Source organism: Drosophila mojavensis, unplaced genomic scaffold (genome assembly GCF_018153725.1).
Source record: "Drosophila mojavensis isolate 15081-1352.22 unplaced genomic scaffold, ASM1815372v1 contig_80, whole genome shotgun sequence".
Taxonomy (NCBI): Eukaryota; Metazoa; Arthropoda; class Insecta; order Diptera; family Drosophilidae; genus Drosophila; species Drosophila mojavensis.
Window position 1 is genome coordinate 2,775,095 of NW_025318906.1, and position 14,380 is coordinate 2,789,474.

General features: G+C 35.2%; 1 protein-coding gene across 22 annotated transcripts in view; it reads left to right on the top strand.

Annotated features, from left to right (window-relative positions):
• The window catches only part of LOC6578541 (transient receptor potential cation channel trpm), a 77,122-nt gene that overhangs the window by 33,485 nt on the left and 29,257 nt on the right, over positions 1 to 14,380 (top strand). For 14 of the 22 annotated variants that reach the window (XM_044010762.1, XM_044010769.1, XM_015163210.3 and 11 more), the window contains exons 1-6: positions 7,098 to 7,397; positions 9,251 to 9,333; positions 11,590 to 11,752; positions 12,489 to 12,629; positions 12,794 to 12,866; positions 14,214 to 14,373. In XM_044010762.1, coding sequence (XP_043866697.1) covers positions 7,113 to 7,397; positions 9,251 to 9,333; positions 11,590 to 11,752; positions 12,489 to 12,629; positions 12,794 to 12,866; positions 14,214 to 14,373 — 905 coding nt within the window. In that variant the 5' untranslated portion in view covers positions 7,098 to 7,112. Of the gene's footprint in view, positions 1 to 4,809; positions 4,867 to 7,097; positions 7,398 to 9,250; positions 9,334 to 11,589; positions 11,753 to 12,488; positions 12,630 to 12,793; positions 12,867 to 14,213; positions 14,374 to 14,380 lie in introns of those variants that run through there. The other 8 variants (XM_044010772.1, XM_044010773.1, XM_032730661.2 and 5 more) reach the window with 2 other exon arrangements.

The following is a 14,380-nucleotide window of genomic DNA, read 5'->3' on the forward strand; positions in this document are numbered from 1 at the left end:
CCTGCCTCTGCCATATGTGTGGCAAACAGGTACTCTTTAGACCTTCTCTTTAGACCTTCTCACTCAAGAACGTAATTTATCTCGTGCAAGCCACTAATAAGCCAATTGCACTTGCTAAAACTTTCATTCCGCTCTCTTAAAGTCAAGAGAAACTTTTGTAATTTGTGAGATCATGTGCGCGTATGTGTGTGTGTGTGTGTGTGTGTGCACGTGTGTAATTGTGTACATTTGCGCTAGAGCTGGCTGGCATACAGAGTTCACTTTGTGTTTGAGTAGTTCAGCAGCTCAGTTCAATAGAACTTGTTCTTCATGTTGCGCAACTGAACTGCACTCACTGTTCACTGATCACAGTCGATTGAACTTATTTTGAACCACTTGACGCATCTCTCATGTACGCAAATATTGAACTGCTTGTAAGCAGTTCAAATATATCAACTGCGTTTATGCAAATTTGTTTCTGATGGACTTTAGAACGATGAAAAAGAAATGAAGAAAGTGAAGAAATTCTTGGAAATAATGGACTTTAGAACGATGGAAAAGAAATGAAGAATGTGAAGAAATTCTTGGAAATAATGTGCAATTATTTGGCATAAAATTGTGTTGGCCTGTGTAGCAGCATCAGCACATCTGTGGCTAAAGCATGGCTTTGACCGATTTTAATTGGCTGCACACACACACAAACGCATACAGTTATGTGACCAGAGTTGGAATGTTGCAAACTGCTGCTGTTGTAGGTGTTAAGCTTTGTTGTGCGTGTGGCACTGCAGCCACGAGTTACTAATTGAGTTTTTAGATGAAACAAATTCGAACTGCCAGCAAACATAATTGGCTTGAATGCGTATAGGCTGGAAAGTTCAATTGTGAAGTTAATCAAGCACTCGATGCAAATTTTCCGCTGATTAAATCTGTTGCTTCGCTCTTAATTAATTTCAAATGTTATAACTTTTCTCTCGTTGTCTTCTCCTTCATTTCTCTCTCTCTCACTCGCGCTCAATTATTTAGTTGCTGTTGTTTTTGTGCACTTGTTTTTTTGCGCCCACTCAAAAGTTTTTCATTTTTATGCCTCGGGCGCACATAAAATGTCAAAGCTTTTAGTTTAATGGGCGGCCCAAGGGTTGGGACAGGCGGGGCTATAGGTACGTAGGGTTCGGAGCGGGAGGGTTGGTCGGTTCTTTGAAATAATAAAAAGATACTGTACTTGAGTTTTAAATGGGGCAGCTAATGTGACCACATGCCTGGACAGTCTGGTCACATTGTGTGGTATATATATACTGACATTATGTTGCGCCACGGGCGAAAATGCCGAAAAAAGCATATCCTGGAACTATTGTGTGAGTGGGGTATATCGTTTGATATGTGCAGATTCCTAGAATTCAGTTGGATGTAAAAAATGGGTAAAGAAGATTAAATGACAGAATAATTTTTGAAATGTTACCCTGTAGTTGTTGAGTGTATGCAGTATATGCGTTTGGGCTTCGTTTTAGTCACAATTGCAAGATAATGAACTAAAGCTAAAGTAGTCTGTCAAAATAGAATGTGGGGTATATATGGACTATTCTAGAAATTGGTGAAATGTGAAGAAATTTGAAATGTAATTCAGTAATAAATAAAACATTATAGAATTTAAAATGGGATACCCTGTGATAGCTGTTGAGCCAGGGTAGATTAATTGTGATCTTGGGAATAATGTGCAAAATAGCAACACGGAAAATTGTAAATTTATTTTACCTAATTGTTTTTAGGGTACGTACTACGTAAAGTATTAATGAAATTAAAAGCTTTTTTGGCTTTTGGGATACGCTTTTATCTATTCATTATTATATACAATTTTGATTGTACCTAATTCGAAGGGATAAGTAAAACTATAATAATTTGTAAATTGTCAATCAACTTAGAAATTTATAGTGTATAACATAAGATGCATTCATATAATAATATAGAAAATATAACTTAGCTTCCGAACTTATCTAGAATTGTTTTCAATAGTTAGCTGTATTATAAGATAGGTATGAAAACAAAAAAAATGAAGTTTAACCACATATTTAGTTTAATATTTCTATAAAAATCATATAGATACATATATACTATATTAATTTGAATAGTAGCTGACAATCGCCATTGTTTCCATACACACATTCAGGATATAGAGGGCTTTATGGGGTATGCAAAGCCTCATTGTACACGCCCATAACAATTACTGTTTGACCTTTGTGGTTATTCTCGCTCCGTGTTTACTGAGGTGTTAAATGAATCATTTTTATTGAATAATTAATTTGAATTTTATTATTGAGATATTTGCACGGTAAATCGCATTTTATTGAAATTGCATTTCTAGCGAAATAGCTGTAAATAATTATGGTAGATGAACAATAAGTAGTCAGAATATATGATATAGATATTTGATATATATATTTGAGCGTGTGAAATATGATATAGCTGTTTCCACTCTCTATTTGCTTAAAATTCACATTGAATTGAATTAACAAATATTGCGTTAGTTGTCAATTTGTTTGCTTTGGCTGTCTGCAATTTCCATTTGCCACAATTGGTGGCAATGGCAAGTTTGATTGTGGCAGCAGTCAACGATTTTGATAGCAGTTGCGTGGCGCTACCTAAGCTCCTCTGTTGCCCTGCCACAAAATGTGTAACTAACTGTGTTTCTCATTTGTGCCTTGTTTGGGTAGTTAAAGGGGTATATTGGTTTGTTGTGTGGAATGAAAATGAATGAATGAAATTAACTGAAGTGAATGTTAACTATTCCACATTTGAATAGCTCTCTCTACATTATATATATACGAAATGGGAAACCCCATTTCCAAAAACCTTTTGAGTGTGAACGAGTATTGCGCAGTTGCAGGCACTCGATCTTTCACATTCCAAGTTGATGTATTTTGTGTGTGTTTGTGTGCTTGTGGCAGCAATTGAAATACTTGTGGAGAGTCTTCACTTAGTGCCGTGTGGGCGTGGCAGTCGGTGCTAAATGCTGCTGTGGCAACTGTTGGTGCAACTGCATGCGGCACTTAGACAATGCCACAAACCGCAGTCGCATTTCAGCTGCAGCAATGAAATCTAAACTGTTTGAGGGGGGTAGGGGGTTGGGAAGGTAGGGTTTTTTTTTGAAGAGCTGGGCCAAGTGTAGCACATCTACTCAATTTTAGCTTTAGCAAGTAGCACATGTTGCATGTGCCACACATGCGACAAAAGTTAGTTGTCCCAGTGGCTGTGGGAGTCTGAAAAGTGTGAGTGGTCTGAAAAGTTTTTGAAAGGAAGAAAGGAAGCGAATGAATAATAATATATATTGTATTTTATTTAGAATTCATTGGTAAACTTGAAATTAGTAGTATATGAGCTCATGATGATATCCCCATCATGAAAGTCCTCACGGGAATGAATTCTTCACATTGTTTATATGTATATGTATATGCATTTCCTTTTATATATGCATAGGTGAGTCTCTGTTTATGTTTTGCAGTTTGTTTTTGCAGCTGCGCTTGGTACAGTGTTTTTGAGTTTAAAAATACCCCGCAGTCAATAAACAAGTGAGCATATTCAAAAGGTGCAGAGTGCAAATAGAGTAGTAAAAAACATAAAAGTTTTGAAACTTTTTTTATATAACAGCTAGTTCCAATTGTTAACCCTCTTAGCATTTATTGATCTTTTTTCGCTATTATGATATGAAAGCATATACATATATGGCTACATAGCGTATCTAGCAGCTATAATTTTTATTTTTGAATAAGGTAAAAAATTATGTTATTAACCTATAGAAACAGTAGAAATGGTATATATACCATATACATATTTATTATAATTTCTATATGAGCGGTATACTATATAGACAGGGTATCTATTAGTTCCTTTCGCTGCAGCTTCGTCAGCTCTATTGAGCATTAAAAAGTTTTAAGTATACATAAGTTTTGTTTAGTATATATGTATGTATTCCAAAATGAAACATTAAATACAGGGTATTTACCTGTTATATATTCCATGAGTGCGCCGAATAGTCCATAAAGTCTATACAATATAACAAAGCATACTTTTAGGTTGCAAACATTAGCCAACTTTAATCATAATCACGTAATTTGTTCAAATCTGCTCACGCTTCTAGTGAAATTAAAGTTGCGTTAAATATAAAGTTAATTAGTTAAAATAAAATATTTTATTTAATTTAATTTTAATTTTAACTGTCAAAGTCGCAAATTCAGTCAAACGGCAAAGTGGTCTTGGTAGTAAGTCGATCGGTCAACAGACAAAATGCGTTGCCCCTGAAGTAAAATCAGAACCATAATAATATTAATAATAATAATAATAATACTAATAGAGCAATTTCTATATATGTATATATATATCGTTGACAGAACTCTCAACTAATTCATGTTCAATAATGTTTCTCTTCTTTGCTTTAACACTGAAATACAACTACTCTATATACACTTTGCTTCAATTAAAAATTTTGTACATTTCCTTTCGAGTTTCTCTTCAAATTTTTAACACACACGAAAAATATTGAAAATATTTCTTTATATTAATTATTTATGAATATATATTTTTTCACATATTTTTTTTACTTCACCACGAAATAACACTATTCGAAAAACTTGTTGTGTGTGTGTGTCATGCACCTTGCAACAACAACAACAACAACAATAACGTCAACAACAAATATGACCTGTCAATCACGCATCAATCAATCAAAAAAATATATATGTCAATATTTTGTTTGCGTATACAACAATAAAAATATATATTGCTGTATATATGTCCCATCAATAAAAAAAAAAAAAAAACAAACACACGCACATATTAAAGATACCATGGGGACTGAAAAAAATCTGTTGGGGTCTGATAAATATAACTGTGCCCAGGGTAAGCTATATCAAACATATCAATTTCAATTTCAATCTTGATTTTCAATTTCAATTTCTTTTTCGTTTTTTATATTTTTAAACACTTTGCTGTTGTTTGTTTGTTTGTTATTATAATTGTCCACATATGCCTATGTTTCACTGTACCTTCTCGCATCAATCAATCACAAATCTGTTGTCTGTTCAGTTTGTACAAATTGGTTTTGATTTGTATTTATGTTTGCTCTATATACATATATATATATATATATATCTTTGTATATGTAGTTGATGTTGTGTTCTTCTTCTTCTTCTAGGTATTGTAAACTTAGTTTATATAAGTTTTTTTTTTTACAATTCCTTATATAGTTTATATCTATTTTTGCTTATTTTAAGTTTTATTATTAAAATACTCATAGAATTTAATTAATATAATGTGAGTAGTTGGAAGTTTTATTAGATTTAAATATAGTTTAAGTAATTTAAAAGCTCTAACTAGCTATTAAGTACAAAGTAAATTCATTAAATTCTCAATTGAAGAACTAAATTGAAATTATTTATATAACTTTTACAAGTTAATTATAATTTGAGGTATCAAATGAAATTCTCATTCTGGTGCTATCGTCTATTAGAAGTGCAAATGAATTTAAAGTGCATTTAATTAGGCTCATTTGAGCTTGGCCACAAACTTAATTAATTTACGCCCTATTAAATTGCAATTGGACAATATTCGGTCGAATTTGCCTAATTAATTGCTCCCTTTGATTGGAGCCCGGCTCACACTGTGCCTTATCAATTATGCCCGACAGAAAATGCTCAAGTGACACTAAAGGCAACATAATTTCATTTTAATTAAATGCATTTTGGTTTGGCCATCAGAGCTCCTCTACCCAACTAAGCTTAACTCGTTTCTGTTCTCAGACGGCTTCGTAGTGAAGTTGACTAAAAATAGAAATTTAAATTCAAGTTTGATGCTGTTCTACGTAATGGCATTAACTGCATACTTCCTGGCCAACACACACACACACACATATACACAAACACAGCAAAAGCACTCACACACTTTCAGAAGCCAAATTGATTTGTTGCAGTCGAATGCATCGCAGTTACACAGCGCCAAAATGTCAGAGCGTAAAAGCGTGAGCGGCTAGAGATGAGCTCGTGTGGTGGCAAGGAAATGAGAAATGAATTTAACATCCAACTGATTAGATTTGCCAATGAAAAACACGAGTTAAATAACTAGCCAAATTTTTAAAAATATATACAATATATAAATATTTAGAAAATACCTTAAAAATGCGATACAAAATATGTAAATTTAGGCTTAAAATTTCAGAAAATTAAATAATTATAGTAACCAAGCAAAATTTTAAATCAACTTGTAAATAAATGTTTATTTAAAAATATAAAAGATAAATCTCAAATATTAATAAAAGCTTCAGAAATTATTAACTAAACATATTGATAGATAATATAAATAATATAAAATAAATAAATGCTCAAAATAATAAGAAATGAAATGAAGCACAGCTAGATTATAATTAATTAATTATTTAATTTCAACGCACGAATAATTAAGTCATTCATTAATAGTTTCTATTATTCTGTATGCAAAATACTACAAATTTTGCACTTACATCTTAGGTCTGATAAAAGCTTTAGAAACTTCTTTACAAACACCTTTAAACGCTTCATAATCCACTCACGTAAGCACGCTGCCATCTCTAATAGCTGGGCATTAAGCCTTTCCACTGGTTATGAGTTTTCGCACTTGTTGCTTGACTATTTTTGGCTGTGTAACGAGAAAGGCTTATCTAATTTGAGCGCTCAATCGTAAACGCCTCAAACAAACAAAAAAAACCTCAGAGCTAGCTCCTACGCCCTGTCTCCCTCTCGACCACACGCCCTCTCTTTCACGCTCTCTCTCTTTCTCTGTTTACCAGCCTCTCTCGCTGTCATCCAATTATTGCATTGTAAATAACTCGCGTTTTATCAGGAGCTGACAGCTCTCTCTCTCTTTCGCTCTCATCTTGCTCTATCATCTGGCTGTTCCCGTTAGCAGCATCGCAGGTGCGTTTCAGTTGAGATTCGCGTGCGAGCGCACAAACAGCCAAAATAAAGAATGCAAAAAATGCAACGCGGCGTAATTAGCGCGAATTAGTGAAAACGCAAGAGCAAAACAACAACAGAAACAACAACACCAATTAAAAGGAAAACTCAATCCGAAAATATTCACATCCATTTTCCGCGTGTGCATTCGAATTCGAAATGGTTATCGACTCGCCGCACGCTGCTCACAAATATTTGCGTCGCATCTCGCGCGATTTCTCCACAGTGCGTCGCTTCAGCAATACGCCGCCGGTAGGCCCAGCCACACCCCCACCCACGACAGCTCCATCCGTGGATGGAGCCGATGCACTGCCCAGCACGCCGCGTGGCATTCGCAAGCGGCAACGTTTGCGTAAGCGTTCCTCCGTCTCATCGACGCTGTCGAAAGTTTTGATACTCAATGTGCGTGATTTGCTCAGAGCGCAGCCAGAACCAACACCGGAGGTACTTCAAATAGAAGCGGCCAATAGTAAACACAAATACTCAATCTATCGCACCCCCTCCCCTTCCCTTCCACTAATCGCAGTCTTATGCTGTCGGTTAGCCAACAATGGCAGGCTTTAAATGTTGATTTATACCCTGTGCTGGTGGAATGTGATTAGAGAGGGCATATTGAAGCTAGGGTTGCTGTGCGTATCGGCATGGGTTTGCTTTCAAATCGATACACAAATTGATGACAGATAAACATAGATTAATGTAATATTCATAGGCATTACTAGGTATAATATCACATAAAGCTTTAGTATAACAGCTCGGAAATCACAATAATAACATTTAAATGCACATTGCGGTAAATACTGAGTTTCGATAACTATCGAATAATCGAATCGAATAACGCGAGCAAACTATTATAGTAATATTTAGTTGTTTATTAAATTTCGAGAGCTAGTATATATCGATAACTATAATATGGCGGAAGCTGATGAAACCTATTTATTCTAACATATTTTTACCTCAAGAACATAATCCAATAAATATAGAGAGCAAACGTAACAAGTGCTGGATTAAATCATTTCTCAAGCCAACAAAATTGATGTAATTTGATAAGCATCCACCGATAACATCAAGTATTTTTCCAGGGTATCTAACTGTTCGTGCTCTACACAACGTACTCATGTTTTTGTTTCTTTCTTTTTCAACTGTTGCATTTGCGACGAGTTTTAGCGCCGCGCGTTTTGCGCTTAAGTCTCCCTCGAATAGTTTTTGCCATCCATTACCAAGTTTTTCCATTTGGAATCTTTTCTTTTATTTTCTTTGCTTACTTTCTGTTTTTCTCTGTTCTTTGCAACAATTTTGCATGGCTTTCGCTGTAGCTTGTGCTTCGTCTTAACTGCAAATGCGTTAAGTTTCGATTCGATATGCCAATCGAATTGTTCAGTTGACTTAGCATGCTATTATCTGCTATGTGTATCTGCATAGTGCATTAATCGTATTGTTTTATTGAAACTTGAAGTTTTTCTGAAGTTTTTTATCTGATTTTGTAGCGATTTTATTACTTGGGTAAAGAAAAATAAAAATTTTATTGGATAATTGAATGGAGTAACATATGCTGTAGAGTTAAAGATTATATTATCATAACGAGTATTATAAAGTCGATATAGCCCGATGGCCAAGCTTTTACTTGTCTATAAATATTGTTTTTTATCTATATTATATAAACTAAACAAATAATTTTATATATTTTTTTTTAATTATAACATTTTATTTAATGCTTTTTAAATATCTGTCATGATCTCTAGCTAATTTGTATAGACTCACTCTCACCGAGCACTGATAACTTATAGTGTATATATATTTGTATACTCATTCGGGAAAATAAAACGAGTATATTGGTTTTTAGTTTATATGGTTTTAGTTCCTTAAGTAAAAACAACAACAATGCAGTGATCCAATATAGTTGAAAAACTTCACAAAATTTCTAAAATTTCAAGCTGAAATTTTTATTTAAGCTCTATATAGCCTCTACATGTATATGAATTTTTATTTACTTGACAATTCTAATTGTATTTTATCAAGGTGTATAACAAGACTCAAGTTTGTACAAAATACAAATATATACATATATACTTGATATATATTTATATACATAAATTTGTACAAATCAACTAATTTAAATAAAATATATATAAATTATTATATTTTATATATATTTTATTTAAATATTTCGTAGATGTTTATGTGCCACTAAAATTCCTTAAAAATATTTCTTTCAAGACAATAAACTAATACAAATTTTCTACCTTCTTATTTTATTAAATTCTTGTATCTATCCCCTGTATATATCTGCATATATATAGCATCAGCCACGCAGTTGGATCGAGACAAACTTTCAGAAGCGCGAATGCATCAAGTTTATACCATGCCCAAAGGACGATACAAAGTAAGTGCCAAAGCGATGCAAATCCAATTGCGATTCATTTACTAATTAAGCCAGTGGAGTGCAGCGGTGGCCCCAACTAACGCAGTTAAGACAGCCCCCACGATTTGGCTCGAAAGTTGTGACCCAGTTTGGCGTATCAAAAAACAGTTTGCTGCAATGTATTTGGCCCACTTTAAAGTGGGCTAAATTCTGAGAGGGAGGGAACAAAGGCAGACGAATTGGGGAAATTTGTGTATTTAGTTTCATTTTTGGCGCTGGCATTTCATTGTTTATTATTATGGCTGGCAGTTAAACCAACTCACCGCCCCATCCCGCCCACCTCTGAAGATGCTCTCTCTAAACCAATTGAGATAAATGCGTTATAAACTTGCCTGCCAGCCTGTCTTCTCTGTCTGGCCCTTCCGCGCCTGACTCGTCTCGGCTTATTTGGGTGAAAGTTTTTTGTTTTGCTCAATGTTACGTACAGTGTGCACAGTTTATGATGGCTTTATGACTTTGCCCGACTGACGTTCTTATCAGGCAGCTGAGCTGCTTGTCAAATATTTGGCAACGCGCTTTTAACCCACAATCAGCTGCCTGCCCTGAGCTGGCAGCTCTCTTAGTGCCCTCTACTTTGCCAGTCACGCCTCCACTGCTTACTTGCCTATCCGCCCCGTCGCCTCCCACACTTTGTTGTTGTTGTTGCAGTCATTTACAATTGTTGCCGCTGACAATTTGTGTTGACAATTGTTCGGTGGCCGCCCACTGAAATCTATTGCCAAACAGATGGCCATTTACCTTCTCTTGTCCTGGCTAAATAAATTACGCTATTTACACATGCTTGTAAATTGTCTGCGAGTGTGTGAGTATGTGTGTGTGTGAGTGAGTGAGTGTGAGTGTGTTAAATATTATGCAAGGCTTTGCGTGTCTTAAATGGCTTGATTGATTGTATGCAGGATGGCACGTGTTGCATGTGCCACGCATAAATTTGCAGATTTATTTAATTTCAAGAGCTGAAATATAATTAAAGGGTATATTAGTTCTATAAAGAAAAGAGGGGTGGAAGAGTAAAGAGAGGTAAATAGGGGGATCAAATTGTATGTATAGTGAGTGATAATAGAGTATAGAAAGAGATAGAGAGAGAGAGAGAGAGTCAGAGACGATGATATAAAGATATAGGGAGAGAAGGAATGGTGGAGAGAGAGAGAGTGTGTCAAAGACGAAGAGAGAAAGATAGAGAGAGATGGAAATAGAAAGATCGAGGGATAGAAAGATAGACAGAGAGAAAAATAGATATATAGAAAGAGATAGATAATGGTATAAAGAGAAAGACAGAGACAACAACATATGAAGCAATATGGAATGAGAGGAAAGGTGTACGAAAAGGTGTATATACTGTTAGAATGAGAGAAGAAAAAATGTTAAAGATATTTCAACTATGTGGAATAAGTGAAGCATACCCCACGTGAGTCAATTTTAGGGTATCCTTGGCAGGTAAGCCAAAGTTAAGCCTGGTACTGCAATTGATTTATTCATTAGCCAATTGTTACGGAGGGATGCATATGCGTGGCTTGTATTAGTTAGCTGTAATTGAAATTTATTATTTAACAGGGCGAAAACTTTTGAGCAAATGCCAAGAGCAGCAAAGCAGATAAAGTGAGAGAGAGAGAGGGGGAGAAGGGGAGGCAGGAAGACCGAAAAAAATGACAAGCAAACAAACATGGTGCCTCTGTCAAAGCTATTGTTATGGCCAAAGACACATACGCACACTCACACTCAGACAGAGAGAGAGAGAGAGAGATAGAGGCACGCGACAGACAAATGTGACAGCTTTGCGTATGAGTAAACAAAAACAACAGCGGCAACAGCAACAGCAGCAACTACAACAATAACAGCAGCAGTAGCAACAGGAACAAGACCACCCACAATAAGCGCCAACAAAAGAGCCGCACATGCATAAATAACGGTTTATTTTACACGTGAGGCTTGCCATAATGCGCGTGGGAAGCAAGCATGCTTGTGTGTATGTGTGTGTGTGTGTGTGTGTGCTGCCTCGTGTCATTTATACAACACATATATTGACAATAAATCAACACGTCGTACAACAATAACAGATATACACATACATACATATATCCACCCACTCAACTAATTTGCCAGCAATATAAATATATATGTAAATATATCCATATAGAGATGTTTCCTTTTTGGCTTTGTGCCACATCCGGTTGCAAGTTGACTTTAACTGCAGATTAACAACTCTTTTGCGTTTGACAGATGCTGCTGCGGCCAGGCACAGATTACGCATCAGACGATTGCCGGCATCGAGAGCGGCTCGCCGGGCGACACCTGGCTGCCCACCAAGCACACACGCCCACAGCCCACCGATGCGTACGGCACAATTGAATTTCAAGGTGGCGCACATCCCACCAAGGCGCAGGTGAGTTCAATGGAGCCCATAGCCTGCCTAGAGCCATGGAAAGTTCAGAAAACAGCAGCTCAAGTTGAGGAACTATGCTCGGATCCATTAGTTGGGTAATTTTGCGTGACTAATCTGTAAATTGTAATAAGTATAACTAAGTGGAAAAGTCAAATTTTCATAGCATAACTACCAGAGTGGATTAGATACATAATTGAGTAATTTATGTAATTAAAAAAAAAAAAAAATTATAATAATGTCTATCATATATACATATGAAAGCTAAAGAAATTAAAATAATTACTGATATCAATCAATAAATATTAATGATGTAATTAAAATCGAAATTGTAATAGCAGGCTAAAAATACAAATTTTAATTATTAAAATATTTTTGTTCCAAAATTATAATTAATAATAATTCATAAGCAATTAAGTTACTCAATTACACAATTATAAATGCGCGAATAAATAATATGATTAATATTTATTATAAATTATTATTATTATTATAACACAATCTGTAAATTTTTACTTAAGAATTATAATAAGTCAAAACTACCCAACTAGAATATATTCTAGCCACCCAGCTTGAGCTGTTTGAGTGTCTTCTTATATCACGTGGCTTAAACAATATGCCACTTTGAAAGAAAATTTGTTGCGAGTCACTCTGTGTCTCTGGAGGCGCGGCTTTAACTTTTGCCAATAACTTGGCTTGAATACAGATATATATATATATGTACATTATATATCTACAGTATGTGCGCCTGTCATTTGATACACGTCCGGAGCTGCTGGTGCAGCTATTCACTAAGGAATGGAATCTGGAATTGCCAAAACTTTTGATCACCGTGCAGGGCGGCAAAGCCAACTTTGATTTGCAGGCAAAGCTCAAAAAGGTAAGCAAGAAAGGGCAAAAGGTGAAGCAGAAGTGAAAGCGTTCAACTACGCAAACCAAGTGTCCACTTTCACACGCTAATTGAATGGGATTCAAAAAAAAAAGAAAAGAAAAAGAACAAAAGTAGAAGAAGAAATTCCTCAAATTTCAAATTCCGCTCTGTAGGAAATACGCAAAGGACTGTTAAAGGCGGCCAAAACAACGGGAGCTTGGATTTTCACGGGCGGCACCAATACAGGTGAGTCACTCGGATTCCATTTCACTTTTTACTACAGCCATCTGTTTTATGGCAACACTATTAAAGTCAACTTGAACGAAAGTTAAATAAGTTTCGAGCCAAAGAAGCTGAAAAAAACCCCTAGACAAGACAATAATGAAACCCGCTACACCAACAGCAATAACGAGCTGAAGTTCAAGTTGGGCATTCAGTTGAAAATTAAATAAATAAGAATCCCAAGCGGATATCGCGCAGTCAAGTGATTGCACACAGTTTCCGTATCAACTGAGCGACACTAAATACCCTAACAAATGGGAGAACATTGAAATTTTGAGGGGTTTGGCTGGGATAGAAAACTGTAAAGGGTTTCGAGTTGCAAAATCAGAAAAGATATATTGCAAAATCAGAAAAGATATATTTAAAATTTCCATTTTTAAATTAAAATGCAGCTTTCATTTAATATATTTTAAAACTATATATTCCATAAAAAAATCATGGTATACAAATTAAAACTATTTTCTGGAGGAATTCTACATCTATTCTATTTATTTTAATGCTGAATTTATGCATAGTTTCTCAACAGGATAATCTGAGCATACTTTAATCTAGTTTTCTTTCAGCGCATCTGCTATTCGTTCTTCGCTTTCAACTTTACTTTTAGAGTCGTCCTTTTTTTTTTTTTTTTTGTCAGCTATCTTTTGTGATGCTGCAGCTGTTATTAAATTTTAGACACGCCGCTCTGCTATGAACTCAAACCAATAGCACAAAAAAAGAATATATATATACTATATATAGTGAAAGTCAAAGTCAAGGTACTTGGGCTTCAAGGCAAAAAAAAAAATAAAAAAATAAAATAAATAAAAAAATAAAAATAAAATAAAATAAAATAAAGAAGCAAAATAAAACACAAAAAGTAACACAGAAACTTATTCATTTTTGACATTGTTGCTGTTGCTCACATTGTCTATAAGTATTTTTTGTGCTTTTATGCCAGTTCAAGCAGTGAAGAGGGTATATAAGTGCTATAAGTCTGTCGCTCAACGAATGTAAAGCATTTCCTAGTTATGACTTGTGTCTTGTCTAATAAAATATTTATTACTCCCATTGGGACATGATGAATCGAAAATGACTTTTTATATTTTGAAAGATTAACGCCACTATTCAAGAAACGAACTTTCAATTTAAAATATTTATAGGTAAATGTTACGTTCCCATATTAACCATAAGATTCATATTTTTATAGTCCCTTCAAGAGCATTTTTCCCCTATTTAATCTATGAACATGTGTCAAGCAGTCAGTTGTACTCGATACGGAATGTTCTTAAATGTTCTTTTTCTTTTTCTGTTTCCTTTTTCATTGTTTTCCAGGCGTCACTAAGCAAGTGGGCGACGCTTTGCTGCTGGAGGGGCAACAGAGAACAGGGCGCGTGGTCAGCATCGGCATTGCGCCCTGGGGCATTGTGGAGCGCAATCATGAGCTGTTGGGTCACAATCGTGAGGTGCCCTGCCACAGCATTAGCTCGCCAAGGTAGGTT